At 41.0% G+C, this 21,457-nt stretch overlaps 2 protein-coding genes and 1 long non-coding RNA gene across 8 annotated transcripts in view; 1 reads left to right on the top strand and 2 right to left on the bottom strand.

Annotated features, from left to right (window-relative positions):
* Window positions 1-21,457, bottom strand: part of LOC142046567 (uncharacterized) — a 1,033,250-nt gene that overhangs the window by 791,648 nt on the left and 220,145 nt on the right. The gene's annotated exons all lie outside the window — the stretch shown is intronic.
* LYRM2 (LYR motif containing 2) overlaps window positions 541-21,457 on the top strand; it is a 27,537-nt gene continuing 6,620 nt past the window's right edge. For 2 of the 3 annotated variants that reach the window (XR_004372442.2, XR_004372441.2), the window contains exons 1-3: window positions 541-616; window positions 3,753-3,893; window positions 5,479-5,651. Coding sequence is in view for 1 of the 3 variants with exons in the window: in XM_032771544.2 (XP_032627435.1) it covers window positions 572-616; window positions 3,753-3,893; window positions 5,479-5,559 (267 nt within the window). In the remaining 2 variants the exon portion in view is untranslated. Of the gene's footprint in view, window positions 617-3,752; window positions 3,894-5,478; window positions 6,916-21,457 lie in introns of those variants that run through there. The other variant, XM_032771544.2, reaches the window with a different exon arrangement.
* Window positions 11,361-21,457, bottom strand: part of ANKRD6 (ankyrin repeat domain 6) — a 168,976-nt gene continuing 158,879 nt past the window's right edge. For all 4 annotated transcript variants that reach the window (XM_075063837.1, XM_075063839.1, XM_075063838.1 and 1 more), the window contains 4 exons: window positions 19,553-19,705; window positions 18,908-19,021; window positions 16,651-16,978; window positions 11,361-13,602 (listed from right to left, as the gene is read on the bottom strand). In XM_075063837.1, the coding sequence (XP_074919938.1) occupies window positions 13,034-13,602; window positions 16,651-16,978; window positions 18,908-19,021; window positions 19,553-19,705 (1,164 nt within the window). In that variant the 3' untranslated portion in view covers window positions 11,361-13,033. The remainder of the gene's footprint in view (window positions 13,603-16,650; window positions 16,979-18,907; window positions 19,022-19,552; window positions 19,706-21,457) is intronic.

Below are 21,457 nucleotides of genomic sequence, written 5' to 3'. Positions count from 1 at the left end.
TTGTTCACAGGAACTAGTGCCCTGGGTCCTCTGCCTTTTAGCTTGGCTGGCTCAGACAGTATCTTTCCAATCTACTGACCTCTTGATTTATTAATTTAATGCACACATCCTGTTTGCAGGGGGCTGAGTCATTTACCTCCCTAATCCCCTCTTCCAACCAGAGGAGCCTCCCCCCTGTGTTAATTTCTCATATCAGGCCCAGCCTCTCAGCCACCCTCCCACCTTGGCAGGTGCCAGCCATGGGGGGCATTAAGACAGCCTGTGTGGGTGCCAATGGGGCGGGTCCGGGTCCCTACTAGAACAAAGCAGGAGCCGCTGCGCTCGGGCAGGCGGCTGGCGGGAGGGACTAGGCGGCCCGGAACCCGCAGTTTCCCGCCCACGCCGAGGCCGCCGCTTTCCGGGGCCAAGCCTCAAATCCCCCCCGCTGAGCCCCAGCCCCGCAGGGTGCCCGCCGCCCCCTGAGCAGCGGGCCCCGGCTCTACCCGCCGCTCCCCGCGCGAGCCCAGGGACCCCGCGAGGGAGGGAGCGAGGGCGGGCGCCTGCGGCGCGCACGCAGGGCCTGGTCGGTGTCATGGCCGCGTCCCGGCTGCCTCCGGCAGCACTGACGCTGAAACAGGTACCGGCCGGGGGGTCCCATGTCGTCGCCGGCCAGAGCGCACCCGCCCCGGGGCCGCAGTGCGGGCTGGGGGGATCCGCGCTGTTTGGGGGCCGGGCGATGGCGCCCGGCCTGGCCCAGAGCTCGCCCCGGGGCCGCTGCCCGGTTCCCGTGTGCGGGGATCCCGGGGCTCAGTGGCTGCGGCCGGAGGCGGGGGAGATGCTGCCCTGTTACCTGACCCCTGGGTCAGAGCCCGACGGACCCGGCCGGCCCAAGCCCCGGGGTTTTCAGAGCGGAGCGATGGCGGCAGTTGGCCGCGCCAGAGACTCTGCTGAGGCGCTTGGGGGGACCCTGGGTGAGTGGCTTGGCCCAATTTTCAGTCGGGCTAAGCACCACCAACTCCAGCTGGACGTCAGGGACCTCCCTGCTGTTTCCATCCTAGACCCATGCTGAGCCTGCTGCCCTCCACTGAAACAGCTCTTGCCAAAGGCTTGTCTCTACTCTAGCCTAAGTCAGCAAAACTTATGTTGCTCAGAGGTGTGAAAAATCACCCCCAAGAAACATAAATAACACCAACATAAGCACTCCTGTGCACAGCGTTACCCGGCAGGAGAGCCTCTACCACCAGCATAGCTGCTCCTGCTCATGGAGGTGGTTTTACTATACCAACAGGAGAGTTCTCTGTACCTGTAGACATGGCCAAAGTCTCTAATGCCCCCTCCTTGGACAGAGCTCAGAAACAGTGCTTCATCCCCTCCTCCACCTCACAACAGTTTTTGACACTGTCAGCTGTGCTCTTCCTCTGGAAATCTGACTTGGCTTGGCTTTCATGACTGAGTCCTGTCCTGATTCTTTCATCTCTCTAATTGCTCCTTCAGCATGTTGTTTGACAAATCCTTCTAATCCCCCCCCCACACCCCAATTTTCTGTTTGGGTTTCACAGAGCTTCCCTCCTCCTTTCTGTTCTCCCATTCAGCTATAATTTCTATGCCAACAACTCTGATATCTGCATCTCCACTCCAGACCCATCTGTTTCTGTCCAAACTAAAATCTCAGACTCTGTCTCTGATATCTCATGGACATCCAGTTGGCAGCTTCAACTCAGTGTGGTCAAAACAGAGCTCATAATCTCTCATCCCCCCACCTCCTTTCTTTGTTTCGCAAGCACTGTGGATACCACCACTGTTCTCTTTATCAGAACCTGGGTGTGATCTTTGCCTCTGCCTTCTTTCTGGAGTCTCACATTCAAGCTGTCTAAATCTTCCAAATTATTTTTGCAGAATATCTTTTAACATACAACCTTTCCTAAGCATCCACACAGTTAAAACTTGTAATCCAATCACTGCAGCGTCCTCTTCTCTGGCCTTGAGAAAGGCAACCTTGCCCTGCCTGTATCCATTCAGAATGCTGCTGCAAGGATCATTTTCCTAGCATATCATTTTGACCATGCCCCCTTCCACTTCTCCCTCTTCTCCATTTTCAGTTCCCACATTACCTATTAACTATCAAAGGCTATAGCGAGGTTGACTTCTGCTTCCCTTGTCAGTGATGCCAACCTTAATCATCCACTTGTTAAATTCTCAAAGAAGCTCCTGTGTGCTTACTCCCATGCTGCCTCATGCATGGGAGGAACGCTCCATAAGCATTCACAATTGCACCTCTCTTTTGCTGTAATGCTTACAAAAAACTTAACAATAGTCATGCAGCTGGTTGCCGAGACCAGTCATACTGACCATTATTGTCTTAATTTTTTGCGCTCCCCCTTCTGTCTGTACCTATTCGTTGTCGCTTGTCTTGTATTTAGAGCTTGTGTGTGCAACTGTTATATTGGTATAGTTAAAGTAATATAACCCCCCTGTGGACACTGTAATACTGATATAAAGGAGCTTATACTGGTATACGTATTCCGCATGTGATGGGGAATAAGATGTACCAGTGTAATGTACTTTTATACTGGTAAAACTGCATCCACACTAGGGTTGTACCAGTATAACTAGGCTTGGCAGAATTTAATTTTTTTTAAAAATAATTTTGATGGATAATGTCGATGTTCATTTTTAAGCACTTTTTTTTAAATTTTAGGCTATTTCATTTTTCACAGTTGTGGGTAATGATGAGTGCTTCAGACAATCATTTAAAGACAGTAGACATTGATATTCAAAAAGTTAACACTTTATAATCTTTAAAACATAAATTGTCAAAATATACAAAGTAAATATCTTTAAATCAACCTCTGATAAATTCTCAAGCAGACTAGCCGTACATTTTGATTATCAGTGGAAATATTTTGTAATGACTTGTGCATGTTTAGTGAAATTGACTTTTACCAGTACAAATCTGATCCTCCCAAGCCTAAATATAGTGATGTCAGTAAAAAAAAAAATCACACCCCTAACTGAAATAGTTATATTGGTGCAACAGCTGTATGTAAACCAGGCCATAGACTGTAAGATGTGTGGGGTAGGGATCATCTTTCTGTTGTGTTTATAGAGGGCACAATGGGGCCCTGGTGTGTGACTAGGCGCTTTGCAATATAGCTAATCCTGGGAGTTTCTAGTCCTTTTTATAGATTTCCCTCTATTCCAGCAATTCTCAAACTGTAGGTCGGGACCCCAGAGTGGGTCAGGACCCCATTTTAATGGGGTCACCAGGGTGACTTAGACTTGCTTGGACCCAGGGCCGAAGCCTGAGTCCCATCGCCTGGGGCCAAAGTCAAAGCCCCAGGGCTTCAGCCCTGAGAGGCAGGGTTCAGGTTACAGGCCCCCTGTCTGGGACTGAAGCCCTGGGATTTCGGCTTTGGCCCCCCTTCCCAGGGTGGTGGAGCTCGGGCAGACTCAAACTTCAGTACTCTCTCCTGGGGTCGTGTAGTAATTTTTGTAGTCAGAAAGGGGTCTCAGTGCAATGAAGCTTGAGACCCCTGCTCTATTCCAATAGCCCAGCTCAGATTAGATCATTCAAATTTACAATTTACTCTGTTTTTCTTCTAAATTTTAAGCTTATTACAGACTAAACTTGCACAGCAGGTACTTTCTCTTGATTCATTTAATTTCCAGGTGGTATTTGGCTTAAAACTCTATAAAGGTTTTTCAAAAATCTCTCTTTGACTGGAGACCACTGTTGCAGCAGATATAACAGGCATTTCCCCTCTTCTTTGCAGTTCTTGAGAAGGCAACAGGTTCTTCAGTTATACAGAAGAATTCTGCAGGCTATTCGTCAGGTACCTACTGAAACTGATCGGCAATATCTAAAGGAGTGGGCAAGGGAAGAATTCAAAAGAAATAAAAATGCAACAGATGAGGTGAGGAATCAGAGGCAGCAGTCTCATAACAATGCCTTTTATACGCTTGGCAGCACTCTTAGTGCTACAGATTATGGTTTGGCATATGCTTTGTTTTTTTTAAGAACTGCACCAAGCCTTCTATAACACCTGTTTTTGGAATCTATTTTGTTGATTTTTCTAAAACAGGTAATGTTTATACAAAGCAATACAATACATTGGGGAAGGTTCAGAGAAGAACCATGAGAATGATTAAAAGATTAGAAAACAGTGATAGACTCAGTCTATTTAGTTTAACAAAGAGAAGGTTAGGGTGACTTGATTACAGTCTATAAGTATATACACAGGAAACAAATATTTAATAATGGGCTCTTCAACCTAGCAAAGAAAGGTATAACAATCTAATGGCTGAAAGTTAAAGCTGGACAAATTCAGACTGGAACTGAAGAGTAAATTTTTGACAGGGAGGGTAATTAACTATTGGAATAATTTATTAAGGATCATAGTGGATTCTCCCATCACCAACAATTTTTAAATCAAGATTGATTTTTTTTTCTAAAAGATATGCTCTAGGAATTATTTTGGGGAAGTTTTATGGCCTGTGTTATACAGGAGGTCGGACTAGATGATCACAATGGTCCCTTCTGGCCTAGGAGTCTTTGAAAACTATCAATACTATCCCTCCTTTTCTTTCTTGCTTGTGAATAATTTTTTTTCTGATTCCTTAAATTGAGTAAATTGGAATTAAAAAAGAAACCAAAAACTGCTTGCTTGAAATAAGAATCAGAGAAAACTATTAATTTTACAATTTTGTATTGAATAGTGGAGAGCAATAATAAGTTTACTAATGCTGGGCCTGCCTTTTTATGATATCTGTTGGGGTTATATTTAAATTAATATTTATTAATTTAGACTGAACAAAACAAATTTGACTTGATATCTGTATAGGAAGCAGCAATGGGTGGGGAAACCTTCACCTTTTCTCAAACATTTCTGTGCCCCTGCTTGGCAGCTGTGTACCTTTCCTAGTCAGTATTAAGGAATTACTGGCTGGAATTATTTAAACTAAGTGATATAAAGAATTCCAGAAGAATGTCCACACCATTTATCTCTTAAAAATTCCTCTCTACAATGCACATCTGTGGTTCTTACCATTTATTCACAGAAACATTGGAAAGGACATGGATGTATAAAGAAAATACTAATTAATTTAGTTAGATTTTGAATCAAAGAAACTTTTCCACTGACTTTTAAGCCACAGGAATAACCTCCAATGGCACCATTAAGAACTTATGGAAAAATGACTGGCAAATTAATATAGTCAGTGTTGTAGCCGTGTTGGTCCCAGGATGTTAGAGAGAGAAGGTGAGTGAGGTAATGTCTTTTATTGGACCAGTTTCTGTTGGTGAAAGACAGTTGCTTCACCTATCACAATGATGAACATATTGTGTAGTCTTCATTGTTTTAGAGACTGAATGCTTTATTGTGTGCCATTGACTCAGACAAAGAAATTGAGTGAAAAATGCATCAACTCTGGCAAAAGGTGTATACTGTAGTGTGTTATAATATAGGTGTTCAGCCCAACAGATTCCATTTCATTTTACAGGATGCAATTAGGATGATGATTACTCAGGGCAACATGCAGCTTCGGGAGCTTGAGAGAACACTTCAGCTGGCAAACTCCTAGTCTTAATTCTGAGAGCCAATGGACTTTCATCCACTGTGGGAAGTACAGTACTTTCTCCAGGATGCAGCACCTCATCTTATGCTAAAATACCGGTAATGTTTCAAGGTGGAATACAGTACAATACCATTATTTCCTTTCTCTTCTTGAGTCTGTTACCCTGAATATTTGGCAATCATAGACAAATTACTTGTGCCATATTTGTTCAAATAATCAAAAGTGTGGCATAATACTTGCTGAGAGAGAAGCAGGAAATACTGAACCACAGCAGCAGTGCGAAAGAAAAACAAAAATCTGGTTTGAATGTATTTTCTGTTTGTTTGTCTTCTACATTAGTTCTAAATGTTACAGTCTTATGGGAGTCGTCTCTAGAGTTCCGAAGTCCCAAACTCTTGAACTTTCACTTTCATAATAAACGTGTTCAAAATACTAAGAAAATTCCTCATATGTAGGTGATAACTTGATCCTGTTTATTGTTTGAGATAGTGTCTTTAACCATGATTATGACTGCATAAACCTTAACGGTGTGAGAGAATTTAACCTAGGATATGGTTATTGCCAAATTAAGAAATACCTCTTATGATTATACTGACAAGTGTTCACGTTACATAAAAAGAACAAATGGAAAAGGTATATTAATGTTGTGGCCCTTCCTTTCCTTCCTCATGTTGTATTTCCCACACGAATGGCAACATATTTTGTTTATTTCAATTTCAAAAGTAAGGGAGGTTGAGTTTCTCTGAATGTAAATAGCTATATATCCAAACAGCAGGTGTACACAGCTGCTAGCTAGTATGTCTTGGTTCATTTCTAACAAGCAGCAGACCAAGTTTCTTCAAAGCTGTACCTGCAGACTTGGTTGAAAGACTTCACAAGGCTGGTTAGCCAACCACTGGCTGACTGATGCGCTGTTAGAAAGAAATTTCTCCTGTAGTTAGGCTATATTCCATAATTGTTGTCTATGGGGTTTCTTGAGCCTCTCTCTGAAGCATCTGGTTCTGGCTATTACCAAAGACAAGACACTGGATTAGACAGCTCTCTGGTTTGTGTCGAGAGAGGTTGCTCATGTGAATTTTTTAAAGCAGAGGCGGGCAAACTTTTTGGCCCGAGGGTCACACTGGGGTTGTGCAACTGTATGGAGGGCCAGGTAGGGAAGGCTGTGCCTCCCCAAACAGCCTGACTCCTGCCCCCTATCCTCCCCCTCCCACTTTGCACCTCCTGACTGTCCCCCTCAGAACTCTCAACCCATCCAAACCCCCCTGCTCCTTGTCCGCTGACTGCCCCCTCCAAGGACCCCACCCCATCCAACCCCCCTGCTCCCTCTGCTCTGACCCTTATGCATACCCCTGCCCCCTGACAGCCCCCACCCTCCATCCAATTGCCCTCTGCTCCCTGTCCCGACTGCCCCCATCCACATCCCAACTGCCCTCCAGGACTCCCCACCCCCTTATCAGCAGGAGCTCGCAGCCATGACACCCGGCCAGAGCCAGCTACGCTGCCTAGTGGGAGCGTGGCCAGGGACTAGGCTCCCCAGCTGGGAGCTCAGAGGCTGGCAGGACGGTCCCATGGGCCGGATGCGGGCTGTAGTTTGCCCACATCTGTTTTAAAGGGACACTGACAATGATTTAAAAAAAATTCAAAAGAAAATCAATTTTCTGGTAGTAAGCTCTTTATTAGTAGGTCCTGATCTTTTCTTCAGTTCTTTAAAACACAAACAATCTGCTTCCTTGACGATTAGAAGGGCCTTTTCGAGTAGAGCCCATCAAAGGCCAAGTTTCCCCTCCCCTTTCTCTATCTGCACACTACTGCAGGATTACACTTTCTTGCAGATCAGGCTGACCAATATTGTCTAATTGTTTCCTTGTCTTTTTCTGTCTGTATCACCTATTGTTTTCGCATTGTACATAACACTGTAGGCTCTTTGGGGTTGGGATTGTCCTTGTTAAGGCCATGGGGTCCCAGTCTGTAAGTGGTACTTCTAGGAGCTACCACATTACAAAAAAATAAAGATACAACATGCACTCAACACTATAGTGAGAGTGAGTAAGATAAGATTTTTTTTCTTCACTTTAACTTGTGTTCTTCAGTTACGGTAACCTTAAGGGTTGAGGAAGTGTGATTTTTTTTTTTTCAAGTCCCTTTACTTTCTGCCAACTAGTTCAGCTTGTCATTAATACTCTGTCCCTTTTACAGTTTGGCGCTCAGGATTTAAAATGTACTAGAACCCTTTTATTATAACACTAAATTAATTGTGCTTTACATAAATTTATGCTGGCCTACTCCTATAGTAACAATTATCACACAAACCTTTAAACCATTAAGTTAACCAAAAAAGGAAAATCAGTTAAAACATTTTAAACTTTGTTTTGAAAACTTCCCTTTTTCTATCTAGAGAAAAACTTTGCTTGATAGTCTTAGGGTTATAGTAGAAGCCTTTGCTGGAAAAGTCAGATTTAGCTGGCAACTTCTGAGGCGTTGTGGATGAAGTCCAACCAACACACTTAAAAAGATCCATGAAGATTATAAATTGCAGCTTCGGTTTGCTCCTTGCTTGCACTTTAGCTGCTAGAAAAGCACTGGCATAGCCCAAAAATTTATTAGCCATTCTGGTACTTAGTAATCTCAATCAATCTTGTTTTTATCTTGCCTCTTTGGTCACAGGTTTACAGCAGTATTGCAAGAGATTTCTCCTTGCTGGCTAAGCTGGTCTCTTAGGAGATAAAAGGCAAAAAAGAGGTAGAAGAAATAAGGAGGCACTGACTCAGAGGAAGAAAGTAATATTAGGAACATCAGGTTCATATCCCAGCTGTTGCTCAGGATTTACCTGACCCTCTGAAGGTGATGTCATCTGGCTCCCTCTACTTGTCTGATCAGATCAGGACATCATTCAGATTTAGGAAAATGATGTGGCAGTCCCAACAAGTGATGAGAGTAGTGACAACCGTGATTAGAGAAGCTCTCTGACTCACAGTAAAGCCTTTCTCCTCCTTCCTCCCCAACAAGCTGCCAGCTGCCCCCAAAAAAACAGTACAGAAAGAAAGGACACCCTTAATCAAAACCAACATCTAGCAATCCTATGTGTGGGCATTTCCCTTTACTTGTTTATTATAGCAATACTGTGATCTTACCAGAGTCTTGAAACTGTGTAAACAAAGTTTTTAGTTCAAACATTCAGTTCGTAAATTTCTTTAACTCAGCTTGTGCTTAGTTTTTATAAGCAATTTTATGTAACAAACTTTACCGGTCAAAATGAACTTTGTCACTCCTTAACCACTTTGGGCAATATAAGACTTCCACTCAGGGTACAGTCCTTGACTGAGAACATCTCATGAAGCATTTAAACCAGTTGGTTCCGTAAGTCTGTAGGAGCACAATGTGCGGACTCTACCAGAGTTTGTCTGCCAGAAGCCTTTTAGGGGTTATGTTCTCTGCAGGAGTCCATATAGGAATTAGAAACTCTCCTGGAATAATGGGATTAATGTTGGGTGTACATGTAAAAGGACAGGGTGGATTATCTTGTTAGTAGCCAAGAATCCCTTCAATTTTGCCTTATGTGTAGAGCAGTGGTTCCCAACCTTTTTATCTGGCAGGTGGCAGATAAAGGATCATGGCAGTGGTCGAGCATCCGCCAAAATACTGCAGAATTTCGGCGGCGATGCCTCTCACTGACAAGGCTTGTCGGCGGCAAGCGGGCATCATCAAGAGGCATTGCCACTGAAATGCCGCCGAAATTTGGCGGCGACACCTCTTGATGATGCCACTTGTCAGCGGCAAGCAGCGTCATCAAGAGACATCGCTGCCGAAATGCCACTGAAATTCTGTGGCATTTCGGCGGATGCTCGACCACTAGCCAGGATGCAGGCACATTTAGATGCCCCTGCAAGTGCCATGGTGCCGCGTTGGGGACCCCTGGTGTAGAGCATGGGGAATAGGAGAGAATGCTAGAAAAGATTCCCTTTCCCTGTGTCCCATGATAAACATTGTATTGGATGAATAATACCTGTCACTAAATTAGTTAATCCTTACAGCCCCTCTGCAAGATAATTTTTATACCAAAGTACTATCCACATTTTATAGATTGGGAAACAGATAGTAAATTAATGGGGAAACTGGGATTAGAATTCAGGGATTTAGTTCCAACTAGGGCTGTCGATTAATCGCAGTTAAAAAAATTAATCACAGTTTTAATCGTACTGTCCAACAATAGAATACCAATTGAAATTTATTAAATAGGATGTTTTTCTACATTTTCAAATATATTGTATTTTATGATGTAATTGAAATCAAATTGTATATTTTTATTACAAATATTTGCACTGTAAAAATAATAAACAAGAAAGTGTTTTTTTAATTCATCTCATACAAATACTGTAGTGCAATCTCTTTGTCGTGAAAGTGCAACTTGCAAATGTAGTTTTTTTTTTGTTCCGTAACTTCACTCAAAAACAAAACAATGTAAAACGTCAGGGCCTACAAGTCCACTCAGTCCTACATCTTGGTCAGCCAATCACTAAGACAAACAAGTTTGTTTACATTTGCAGGAGATAATGCTGTCCTCTTCTTCTTTACAATGTCACCTGAAAGTGAGAACAAGCATTTGCATGGTACTTTTGTAGCCAACACTGCAAGGTATTCACATGCCAGATATGCTAAACATTCGTATGTCCCTTCATGCTTCGGCAACCATTCCAGAGGACTTGCTGATGATGCTTGTTAAAAAAAATAATGTATTAATTAAATTTGTGACTGTACTCCTTAGGTCAAGAATTGTATGTCTCCTGCCGTTTTACCTGCATTCTGCCATATATTTCATGTTACAGCAATCTTGGATGATGACCCAGCACATGTTCATTTTAAGAACACTTTCACTGCAGATTTGACAATAAGTAAAGAAGGTACCAATGTGAGATTTCTAAAGATAGCTACACCACTTGACCCAAGATTTAAGATTCTGAAGTGCCTTCCAAAACCTGCGAGGGATGAGGTGTGGAGCATGCTTTCGGAAGTCTTAAAAGAGCAACACTCTGATGCGGAACTACAGAACCTGAACCACCAAAAAAGAAAATCAGCCTTCTGGTGGTGACTTCTGACTCAGATAACGAAAATGAACGTGTGTTGGTCTACACTGCTTTGGATTGTTATTGAGCCGAACCTGCCATCAGCATCGATGCCTGGAATGGTGGTTGAAGCATGAAGGGGCATATGAATATTTAGCATATCTGGCACATAAATACCTTATAATGTTGGCTACTGGCTACAAAAGTGCCATGCAAATGCCTGTTCTCACTTTCTGGTGACATTGTAAATAAGAAGAGGACAGCATTATCTCCTGCGAATGTAAACAAACTTGTTTATCTGAGCAATTGGCTGAACAAGAAGTAGGATTGAGTGGACTTGCAGGCTCTAAAATTTTAAATTGTTTTATTTTTGAATGCATTTTTTGTACATATTTGTAAGTTCAACTTTCATGATAAAGAGATTGCACTAAAGTACTTGTGTTAGGTGAATTTCTTGTTTTTTTACAGTGCAAATACTTGTAATCAAAAATAAATATGAAGTGAGCACTGTACACTTTGCATTCTGTGTTGTAATTGAAATCAATATATTTGAAAATGTAGTAAACATCCAAAAATATTTAAATAAATGGTATTCTGTTATTAACGGTGTGATTAATTTTTTTAATCGCTTGACAGCCCTGGGTCCTCTGTATTTATTATTTTAAACTGCCTCATTTCCCACTCTCTAGCTACAGTTTTCAATGTGATCAACTCTGTAAACTAGAAAACACAGGAAAAATAGCTTTCTGAGCAACATTATGTTTAATTACTATGCAAAAACATTCACTTTTTATCATGATACAAAAATTAAATAGACAACATGCCTCTGCATTCCTACAGTAGCTTAAAAAGTTGTAAACATATGAAAATATCTAATTATTTTTGACTACTGAAGTCAAAGTATTAGCACTAACATATCCCCATTATTACAGCTATATTGTACTTGTCTTAATAGTGCATTAATAGGAATTAAAAATACTGTAATATAATACAATTTTATTTGCTTTATACATTTACTAAAAAGATACAAGCTCAATTTCTAAAGAGTTACCATTATGTTTACAATACTGTAAAGTATGTTTTGTTCATCTGCATTTCCAGTGTCAAGAGATTGCTTGCTTGTTTTTTTCCTTGGCATAATATTGCAGTTTTTTAAATGGAATGATTTAGGATAGTTGTTCCTGGGCTATCATGATCTCTGTTAAATAACCTTGTCCCTATTATCAGTATCTTCTGGAGTCTCCTATTAGATTAAAGCACGAAGCCCTAGAAGGATAGAGCTGCAACTATCTATGGTAACTTGTTTGTACATTACTGAGCAGAATTGGGGCCCAACACGGTTGAGGCCTTTAGATACTACTGCAATATAAACGCTAAATAATAAGCTGAAAGATTCTCAAAATCAGTTCACAGTAGGGAATTTTCTGTCCATCGAAGTTTTCATTTCATGACAAAAGATGTGGTGGTCTGGAATGGATTTTCCTTTAGAAACCAATGGACATACAAGATCCCTAATTCTTTTTTTCTTTTTTTTCCCACTGAAAGGGAAGTGGATATGGGAAAGCAAAAGAAAGAGGGGATCACTTAAGAGTTGCTAGAGACAACATTCTAGGCAAGTCATTTGGAGTGAAATCCTGGCCTTACTGAAGACAATGGGAGTTTTGCCATTTATTTCAGTGGAGCCAGGAATTCACACTGTCTCTGTGTGTTTCATGCTCCTATAGAAAATTGGAATTTAGGCATCTCAGAGGAAGAGTCTTGCCTATCTATGAATATACTGCTGCTCATAAACATGGTGGGGATTTGGTAAAATATTGGCCACTCATCTGCTATTGTAAAGTTGTAATTTCTTATAAAGTTACTTGAATAGATACCTTCACTAATCATGTAACCTGTAATAACTATTCAAACAATAATTAAAGAAGTCAAAGTTATAATATGCTTGAACAATGCAAACCCAAGGCAAAGGAAAGTATCAGTGGGAAGCTTCTGTAAACAAGTAACTTATTTCTAACAAAACCATTTCCATTGGGTGTTTTTTGTGATCTACAAGGAAATGCGAAAACTCTCCCTTCAGAATGTGATTTGGATTATTGGTACCTGATGATGAATTACCTGGCAATTCTTATCTCTGACTGTAAAATTTTATAGGATCATGGTAAAATGTATCTCATGAGAGTGTCCCATCTGCAGAGACTTACTGTTATGACTACACGGACAGTGTCTTTTTGGATATTTGATCCCAGTATTTTTGGGAACTTCTAAATTCTAATATTACATCTCATTAAAAGGGGCAGTTTTTATATTTGTATGTATTGGGTGCAATAGTCTACATACTAATAGATCCCAAAATCAGCTACACTGCAGTTCACATAGAAACTAATTCCTCAGTTTCCATGCCTGCACGTGTTACCTTCATGCTAGCTTTCTTTTTGCACCTTAGTCCTTAATTTATTGAGCTCCTCTTCTAAACTTTTAATATGCTCCTTGAGTGCAGCTTTGTCTTGCTGTGCTTTTTGATTAGCTTGGCACTGGGCTTCTTCAATCTTCCGCTCATACCACTTTTCCATTTGAGTGGAAACTGCCTCAAAAAAGTACTGAGTAATCTCCAAAGCTTGTGAAGTGTCTTTGATCTGAGGGGCTGGTTGATCTCCAGGCAGAGCGGATGGTTGCTGTGACTGGGTATGATGTGTTACTGTGTGTTGCTGGGGCCTGTGTCTTGACTGCCCACTTTTGCCAGACTTCTTTGTTTGAGTTCCTTTGTCCATGAAGTAGCCACTCTGTTGCTCAGTCTTTGCAAATTCAGTCAAGGGCTGTAAAGCAGTTTGTACCTTAACATGTCTTAATTTGGAACCTGAATGCTCTGACAATGGTCCTTCCTTCTGGAACCTGTCGAAAGCAGTGGAGCTAAAAGCTTTGTCTTTAGGCCTAACAACCTGAGGGACTGCAGAAGGAGCTGGACCAGCAACTGTCATTTGTTGCTCTGCACCTATAAAATTAAAAAAAACATGAGAGTTCTGAGCAGACTTTTATGCAAATATTAAGAGAGAAACTCCAATTGTTCTGAGGATTGGGGAAGGCCAAGATTTCCTATATACCATGCTATACATTTTGTAGATGTTTATAATATATCTAGGGCTGTCAATTAATCGCAGTTAACTCATGCAATTTAACTCAGAAAGATTGTGATTAATCACACTTACAATACCAATTCAAATATGTTAAATATTTTTGGATGTTTTTCTACATTTTCAATATTGATTTCAGTTACAACATAGAATACAAAGTGCACAGTGCTCACTTTATATTAAATTGTGACAAAGTTCCTCCTCTACCTTGGTGGGTCCTGAGCTTATCGATAGATTTGCTCACCTCACAGATTCACCCTGTGGGTTCGGAAGCAGCCCAGAGACCTTCCACTCTGGTAGAAGCCACAGTCCAGGTCAATCCCTCCTGTGTTTGATCAGGAGTTGGGAGGGAATCCAGGTCCACCCTCTACTCCAGGTTCCAGCCCATGGCCCTGTGGACTGCAGCTGTCTAGAGTGCTTCCTAGTACAGCTGTGTGACAGCTACAACTCCCTGGGCTACTTCCCCATGACTTCCTCCAAACACCTTCTTTATCCTCACCACCAGACCTTCCTCCTGATGTCTGATAACGCTTGTACTTCTCAGTCCTCTAGCAGTATGCCTTCTCAGCTCTCAGCTTCTTGCACGCCTCTTGCTCCCAGTTCCTCGCATGCACTTCCTCTCCTCTGGCTCCCTGGTTTCCTTTGGCTTGACTGGAGTGAGCCCTTTTATAGCATCAGAGGGGCCTTAATTAGAGTCAAGTGCTTAACAGCCTCACTCTTAGCAGGTTAACTCAATAGCCTGGAGCAGCCCCTGCTCTGGTCACTCAGGGAACAGAAAACTGCTTATCCAATGGCCCGTATATCTCCCTTCTACTACTCTGCTGTTCCCAGCTGGCCTGGGACTATCACAAAATATATGCACTGTAAAAATGATAAACAAAAGAAATAGTATTTTTCAATTCACCTCATAAAAGTACTGAAGTGCAATCTCTTTATTGTGAAAGTGTAACTTATAAATGCAGATTTTTGTTGGTTACATAACTGTACTCAAAAACAAAACAGTGTAAAACTTGAGAGCCTACAAGTCCACTCAGTCCTACTTCTTATTCTGCCAATCGCTAAGACAAACAAGTTTGTTTACATTGATGGGAGATAGTGCTGCCTGCTTCTTGTTTACAGTGTCACCTGAAAGTGAGAACAGACATTCGCATGGCAATTGCAAGGTATTTTCATGCCAGATATGTTAAACATGCATATGCCCCTTCATGCTTCGGCCATCATTCCAGAGAACATGCTTCCATGCTGATGATGCTCGTTAAAAAAAACAATAACCTGTCAATTAACTTTTGTGACTGTATTCCTTAGGGGGAGAACTGTATATCTCCTGCTCTGTTTTACCTGCATTCTGCATCTATTTCATGTTATAGCACTCTTGGATGATGTCCCAGCACGTTCTTTTTAAAAACACTTTCACAGCAGATTTGACAAAACACAAAGAAGGTACCAATGTGAGATTTCTAAAAAGAGCTACAGCACTCAACCCAAGGTTTAAGGATCTGAAGTGCCGTCCAAAATCTGAGAGGAATGAGGTGTGGAGCATGCTTTTAGAAATCTTAAAAGAGCAACACTCTGATGCGGAAACTACAGAATCCAAACCATCAAAAAAGAAAATCAACCTTCTGCTGGTGGCATCTGACTCAGATGATGAAAATGAACATGTCAGTCCACACTGCTTTGGATCGTTATCAAGCAGAACCCATCATCTCCAGCAAATCGTAACCAACCATGTTTGTCTGAGTGATTGGCTGATCAAGAAGTAGGACTGAGTGGACTTGTAGGCCCTAAAGTTTTACATTGTTTTATTTTTGAATGCAGTTTTTTTGTACATAATTCTACATTTTTAAGTTCAACTTTCATGATAAAGAGATTGCACTACAGTACTTGTGTGAGGCGAATTGAAAAATACTATTTCTTTTGTTTTTTACAGTGCAAATATTTGTAATAAAAATAAATACAAAGTAAGCGCTATACACTTTGTATTCTGTGTTGTAACTGAAATTAATATATTTGAAAATGTAGTAAACATCCAAAAATATTTAAAATAAATGGTATTCTATTGTTCAACAGCGTGTTAAGCGCAATTAATTTTTTTTAATCGCTTGACAGCCCTACTTATATCACTTACTTCTTCCTATGGATAAATTCACAAGCTTGTGACTTAACACACACATTTGTTTGGAACAAAATGCAGCCTACTTGCCCGAAAATGAAAATTGAGACATGACCACAGGATGCCTTTTCTATAGGCCAGCAAGATCAGACATCACAGAGATCAGGCTTTTGGTCTTTAGGTTAGTGTGTGCTAGTAGGACTACACTTAGCAAGCTGTTCAGTAATATTAGAATCAGAAAACCATATGTTCCTCAAGAATGGAATGTACTCCTGTGGTGATCATCAAGGGGGAAAAAAGGAAGGATGAACAAAAAGTGTGGGGGATAGATAAACCGTAAAAGAATAGCTTATACGTATGGGAATAGGGTCCATGCACCAATTAACAAAAAAAACCAATATAGCTGATTCAATGGAAATTTGACAATTCAGTGCACTCTTACATGTAAGACCCTGGGTTGGGAGCAAACTCAGCCCTCCACTGTCCCTGAAAGTGGTAGAAACTACATCTATTTTCACCAGCTGAGGATTTGCCAAGAAAGATAAAGAATGGCAGTGTCAAGAAAAGATAATGAGGTAAATCCCTGCCAACTAAGTCCTGAAACTTTGGTGGTTGCCTTGAAGGAGGCAATATGTTTTAACCAGAATGTACAGAGATGGGAGAAGAGAGGTATTGATGACGGGAAGGAAAGCATACCACTGAAGTTAAGTCATCTTGGCATTTTTATTCTCCGAAAGCTTCCTCTGTTGATCAGCACATGCCTTTGAATACTACAGCTAAATGTCTAACAAGATTATACCTGATGCAGTGTCTTGTTCCACTGCAAAATAATGCTTTCCAACACTTTGTTCTGATGTCTGGACTCTACTCCTTCCCATGTCTTCTAAGAGATTGTTCTGAAGTGTGATATAGGAATGCTGCTGTGAGTCCTCTGACTGTAGTGGGCTCTGGTTATTTTTACAGTCCTTGGCACTATGGAGGTTCTCTGTATCCAGGGTCTCTGTGAGGGACTCACAAGTGGACAGAGTTGATTTTGGTCTTGAAGATCTAGAATCTCCAGAAAGCTTCATCTCCAGATTCTGAATCTTTAACATGCACCAGGTTTTCAATTCATCCACCAAGGAGATCTGTGAAAGAAAAAGAATTTTAGTTCCAAGTTGCCAGATTTTAAGTCCGTATATGTTACTCCAGCTACAATCTTCAGTCTATCTATGATGAAGCTCACTGTAATGTGCCTGTGCCATAGTAAAGTTACTGTTTCAACAGCAGCCCTCACTGACAATCACTGCACATCACGGTAAATGGTCATTTTCTAATGGCATAAACAACACTTATACACAGATGTTACAGTTTTACAAGACAGTGGTTAGAGCTAACAGAGTTTAGGAGAAAAAAGTCTAGATCAAACACTACTGGGTTTTTGGGACAATGGTGCCACCTCTGATCTCTGTGTTTCTCTTGTTTTTGTGCTAGAAGAACAGATAACACACTAATTTATAATCAACCACTGGTTTTCAGGTTACAAAAATACTTAGTATTAGAAGGCATTTGCGATAAACATTTTAAAAATTTAGTAAGAACTGAATTATATAGAAAGAAGAACACTCCCCATATACATCTGTTTGCCTGTTATTTATGTGGTACTGCGATTTTGTGCCATGCAAGTAACATGTCCTTGCCCAAACAGTTTACTAAGGGCCTAATCCAAAATCTATTGAATTCAATGGGAGTCTTTCCACTGACTGAATCAGGCCCTAATAGAACAAGAATATATATTATGATTGTTAAGTATAATTCAGATTGCCTGTTATGGTTCACTCAATCTCCTTTCTTTTGGAGTGTTAGAAGATTGTTTCTTCAGTCTCCATGGAGAAGGCTAAGAGACCAGAAAGTAGAGAAAACAATTTGATACACATGCCTCTTGCTATAAAGGTTGGGGCAGCTCTAATTGTTATTTCTGCCTCAGAAGTACTTTCTCTGGATAAAGTAGTTTTGGGGATGAGAGACAAATCAACAGGTTAAATTGAGATCATCCCTGTCTCCATAGGCAGATCTGGGCAGTAGTTATTTTAATATTACACCCCTATTCATGTTTATGGCAGCTTTGCAAAGTTGTGTCATGAAAATCTACCAGTACAGGTATGAAATGTATTTCTCTACTCTTATTTAGATTTTCATAATGGAAATACCTAGTTGTTTTTACTTCCCTATCAAAAGAGAGTTACTAGCCCTGAGTTTGCAAGTAGAACTTTACTAGCATGTTTGTGGGGAGTTAGTACCCAAGAGATGGATTCAAAACAGCAGATGGGTATCTGCTAGAGGACAACAATATCTGTTCTAGTATTCTATTAAAGAAATAAACTTAAGTAATACTGGCTTATTTGCAGCAATGTTCTATTTGGGGAAAGTGTGGTATTGCCATAATGCTACAGGGAAGAGACTGCAGTCTTCTGCTTCTCTCCATGAAAGTGTTTTTCAGAGGAAGAGGGCAGAGACAGCTCAAGAAAGAGAGTGTTTGAGGAAAGGAGGAGGGGGATCATCTCAGCATAGGGTGAAAAGATCACCTAAGGAGGAAAAAGTAGAGTATCTTTTTTAGGTTGTAGGAAAAAGGCTTAAAATTCCTTTAAAAAAATTTTACATTAAAAAAATCAGGCTTGGTCTATCCAACAGCCACCCTGGTGACAGAAGAACTAATAAAATGATCACCAGGATCAAGAGAGTAAAAGTTGAAAGGGATGTTCTTGAGTCAAATTGTTCAAAATGTTGTTTTGTTAAAACTTGTAGTGATTATTTTAAGGAAAATTCTTTGTTAAAAGTTCTCATACACCTAACCCTAAGTTGTTGGAGCTCAGACCAGATTTTACCTTCCTGACTTCTGGAAACTCTGCACTCCACCCCCCACCAAAATATCTTTTTAGAGTTCACTTTAAATATTTCAGAGGGCCAGATAAACATCCAGACATTTCACTGCTTACTGGAATCAAACTTTTGAACTAATCCATCCCTGAGTGCTACTTATTTATGTTAATTGTGTGGAACAGTTGTTCCTCCCATACCTGCCGTTTCTCTCCCTCATTTTTTTCGAGCTCAGCATGCTGTTGAAGGCGATGAAGGCACTCTGTTCTTTCTGCAGACAGCCTCTCAGCCATTAACTTATCTAAAACACGGAGCTGTGGTAGAACACAAAGCTCAGTTCAAATGACCACATTAGGAAAAAATCAATGTACGTCTGATAAATGATCATGAATCTTTTGACTCTCACCCTTTATTTCCAGCAACCGTGTCCACTAGTATTAGAACTTGCTTGCAAAGGGGGGGGCAGGCATTCACAAAACTATATAATTAAAAGTAATTAAAAACTTGTTTTCACTGAAATATGAAGCATGATAATTTAAACATTCCCTTCATTGAATCCCAATAGCTGCAGCATTGTCTTTAGTCTATCAGACCCCAAAAGTGAAGCTAAACAGTTCAGATTCACTATGCAAAATGAGCACAGAAGGTCACCTGTACAGTTTATTTTAACTATTATTCTTCTCAGGACTCTTGCTTGTAACAATAGATCTCCCTGTGGAACATTATAGTTTAAAGGTCACAGGTGTGGATTAGATTTTCACACACACACACACACACAGAAAATATTTACTGGGACTTAACTATGTTTCTAACATTAATGGCATATCTCTGGACCATTTTCTTACTTGATGTTGAGTTTTGTTTTCCATCTGGCCCAGCTTTATATTCATCTTATCCTGTACTGTCCCAAACTCAGCTTTTATCTCCTCCACAGTTGCCTCCAGCTGATTCTCCAGTTTATTAATCAGTGGCTCACAACGACATCCATTTATTGGGGCCTGAGAGCATAAGGAACAGCAAAATAGCTTGATTTATCCCTGTCCTATTAACACTCAGAAACAGTCAGCAAATTTTCACCACTTCTTCTCTAACTGAACTTCCTGCCTCCCTAGCTAATCTGCTTTGGTACTGTATTACTGTCCTGATAACCTCTCATGGCCTGCATGAAGAAGGAAATAGGAATATGAAGTATATTTTGTTTGGGAGTGATTTAGGCTGCAGTTCTGCAGTCTGATCTGCATGGAGCACTGTTGACTTCACTGAGACTCCTGATGGGCAACAAGGATCCATCTTGCAAATCCAATTGCAGGATTAGGGCATGAGAACTGACGTTATGATTCTTAACAATGCTGTAAAATTGGGGAGGGGATTTGTTGGTTTTTGGGTGTTGTTTTGCTTTTGATGCTATAAAACTGATTTGTTTTGGCATCTGACTTTTCTTTAACCTGAACATTTTGCTCAGTTTCAATTGCAATTTAAAATCCCATATATATCATTGTATAGCCCCCTTTACTGCACTAGCATTCCTCTCATCCTCACCCGTCTGGTGGCAGCTTCTCACACACTCCTCTCCTTGCCTTCTTCCTTGCAGCCTCCCTGAGCTCATCGGGAAGAACCCTGCTACATCCAAATTTAAGTCTCTCAAAGCCCCACTTGTGCCAGGCTACCTATAAGTAAATGTAATTGACATGTATGCAGATCCTTACTTCTTGTTCCTTTCCCCCTTAACCTTTGCCTGCCTGTGTCCTTAGACTGAGAGATTCTTGGGGCAGCAGAAACCATCCCTTACTGAATGTATGGAAATTGCCCAGCTCTTCCTGGGCACTACCACAAAAATAATTAAATAAATAATAAAACAACAACTCTGCCTCGGGTTTCTTTCTTGGATCCTACATCTAACATTAGAATAGTCTTCTGGAATTTTCCAATCCTTCCTCCAAAGTTTCTACTTCTTGAGGCCTCCGGCCATCATGGCAACAGAGGATCTGATGTCTGCAATAGATGCTCTTCAGTTTGTTAAATTCCATTCCTACCTTCTGATAAGTATGATTCCCCAAGTGCAGCAAGGGAGGATAAAGGGTTGTGTTCAGATTCAGGGATAGGAAGCACTGCTTTCCTGGATGTGGCTTGGTACAGTATGCATAAAAGCAGCAATAGTTAGATGGAATAGACCCATCAGATCAAAGTCGCTTACATCTCAATAAGGGAATCACTTGATAATTTACTGCATGCTTTTGTACTGTTCTAAAAATGGCTTTAGGTGAATATTTGCAGATTCACATTTAGGGGAACTATACTAAGTCCAGCAAATGGGTGAACTATCCATTGCATATTCACGAGGTTAGCAAATTACAGTGTCTGAAGTGCAGTGAGTTTGTGATTTGGTGTGCCCTGTTCACTAACCAATCTGCTCTATTTCATATGGGTTGGGCTAAATCTCAGTGAAATTGGGAAGAGGCAGAACCACCACCTTTCCTTTAAGATAGTTGCAAAGAAGCTATTAAAGCATCTTTATGGAACCAAGTAGTTGAAACAATAGGAGCTTCTACTCAACACAAAAGGACATAGGAGGCTGTTCAGGAATTAGAACTAGATGGGTGCAGGGGCTTTCATAGATTCATAGACTCTAGGACTGGAAGGGACCTCGAGAGGTCATTGAGTCCAGTCCCCTGCCCTCATGGCAGGACCAAATACTGTCTAGACCATCCCTGATAGACATTTATCTAACCTACTCTTAAATATCTCCAGAG

This window comes from Chelonoidis abingdonii, chromosome 3 (genome assembly GCF_003597395.2).
Source record: "Chelonoidis abingdonii isolate Lonesome George chromosome 3, CheloAbing_2.0, whole genome shotgun sequence".
Classification (NCBI taxonomy): domain Eukaryota; kingdom Metazoa; phylum Chordata; order Testudines; family Testudinidae; genus Chelonoidis; species Chelonoidis abingdonii.
This window is presented reverse-complemented; position numbering and strand designations above follow the sequence as displayed.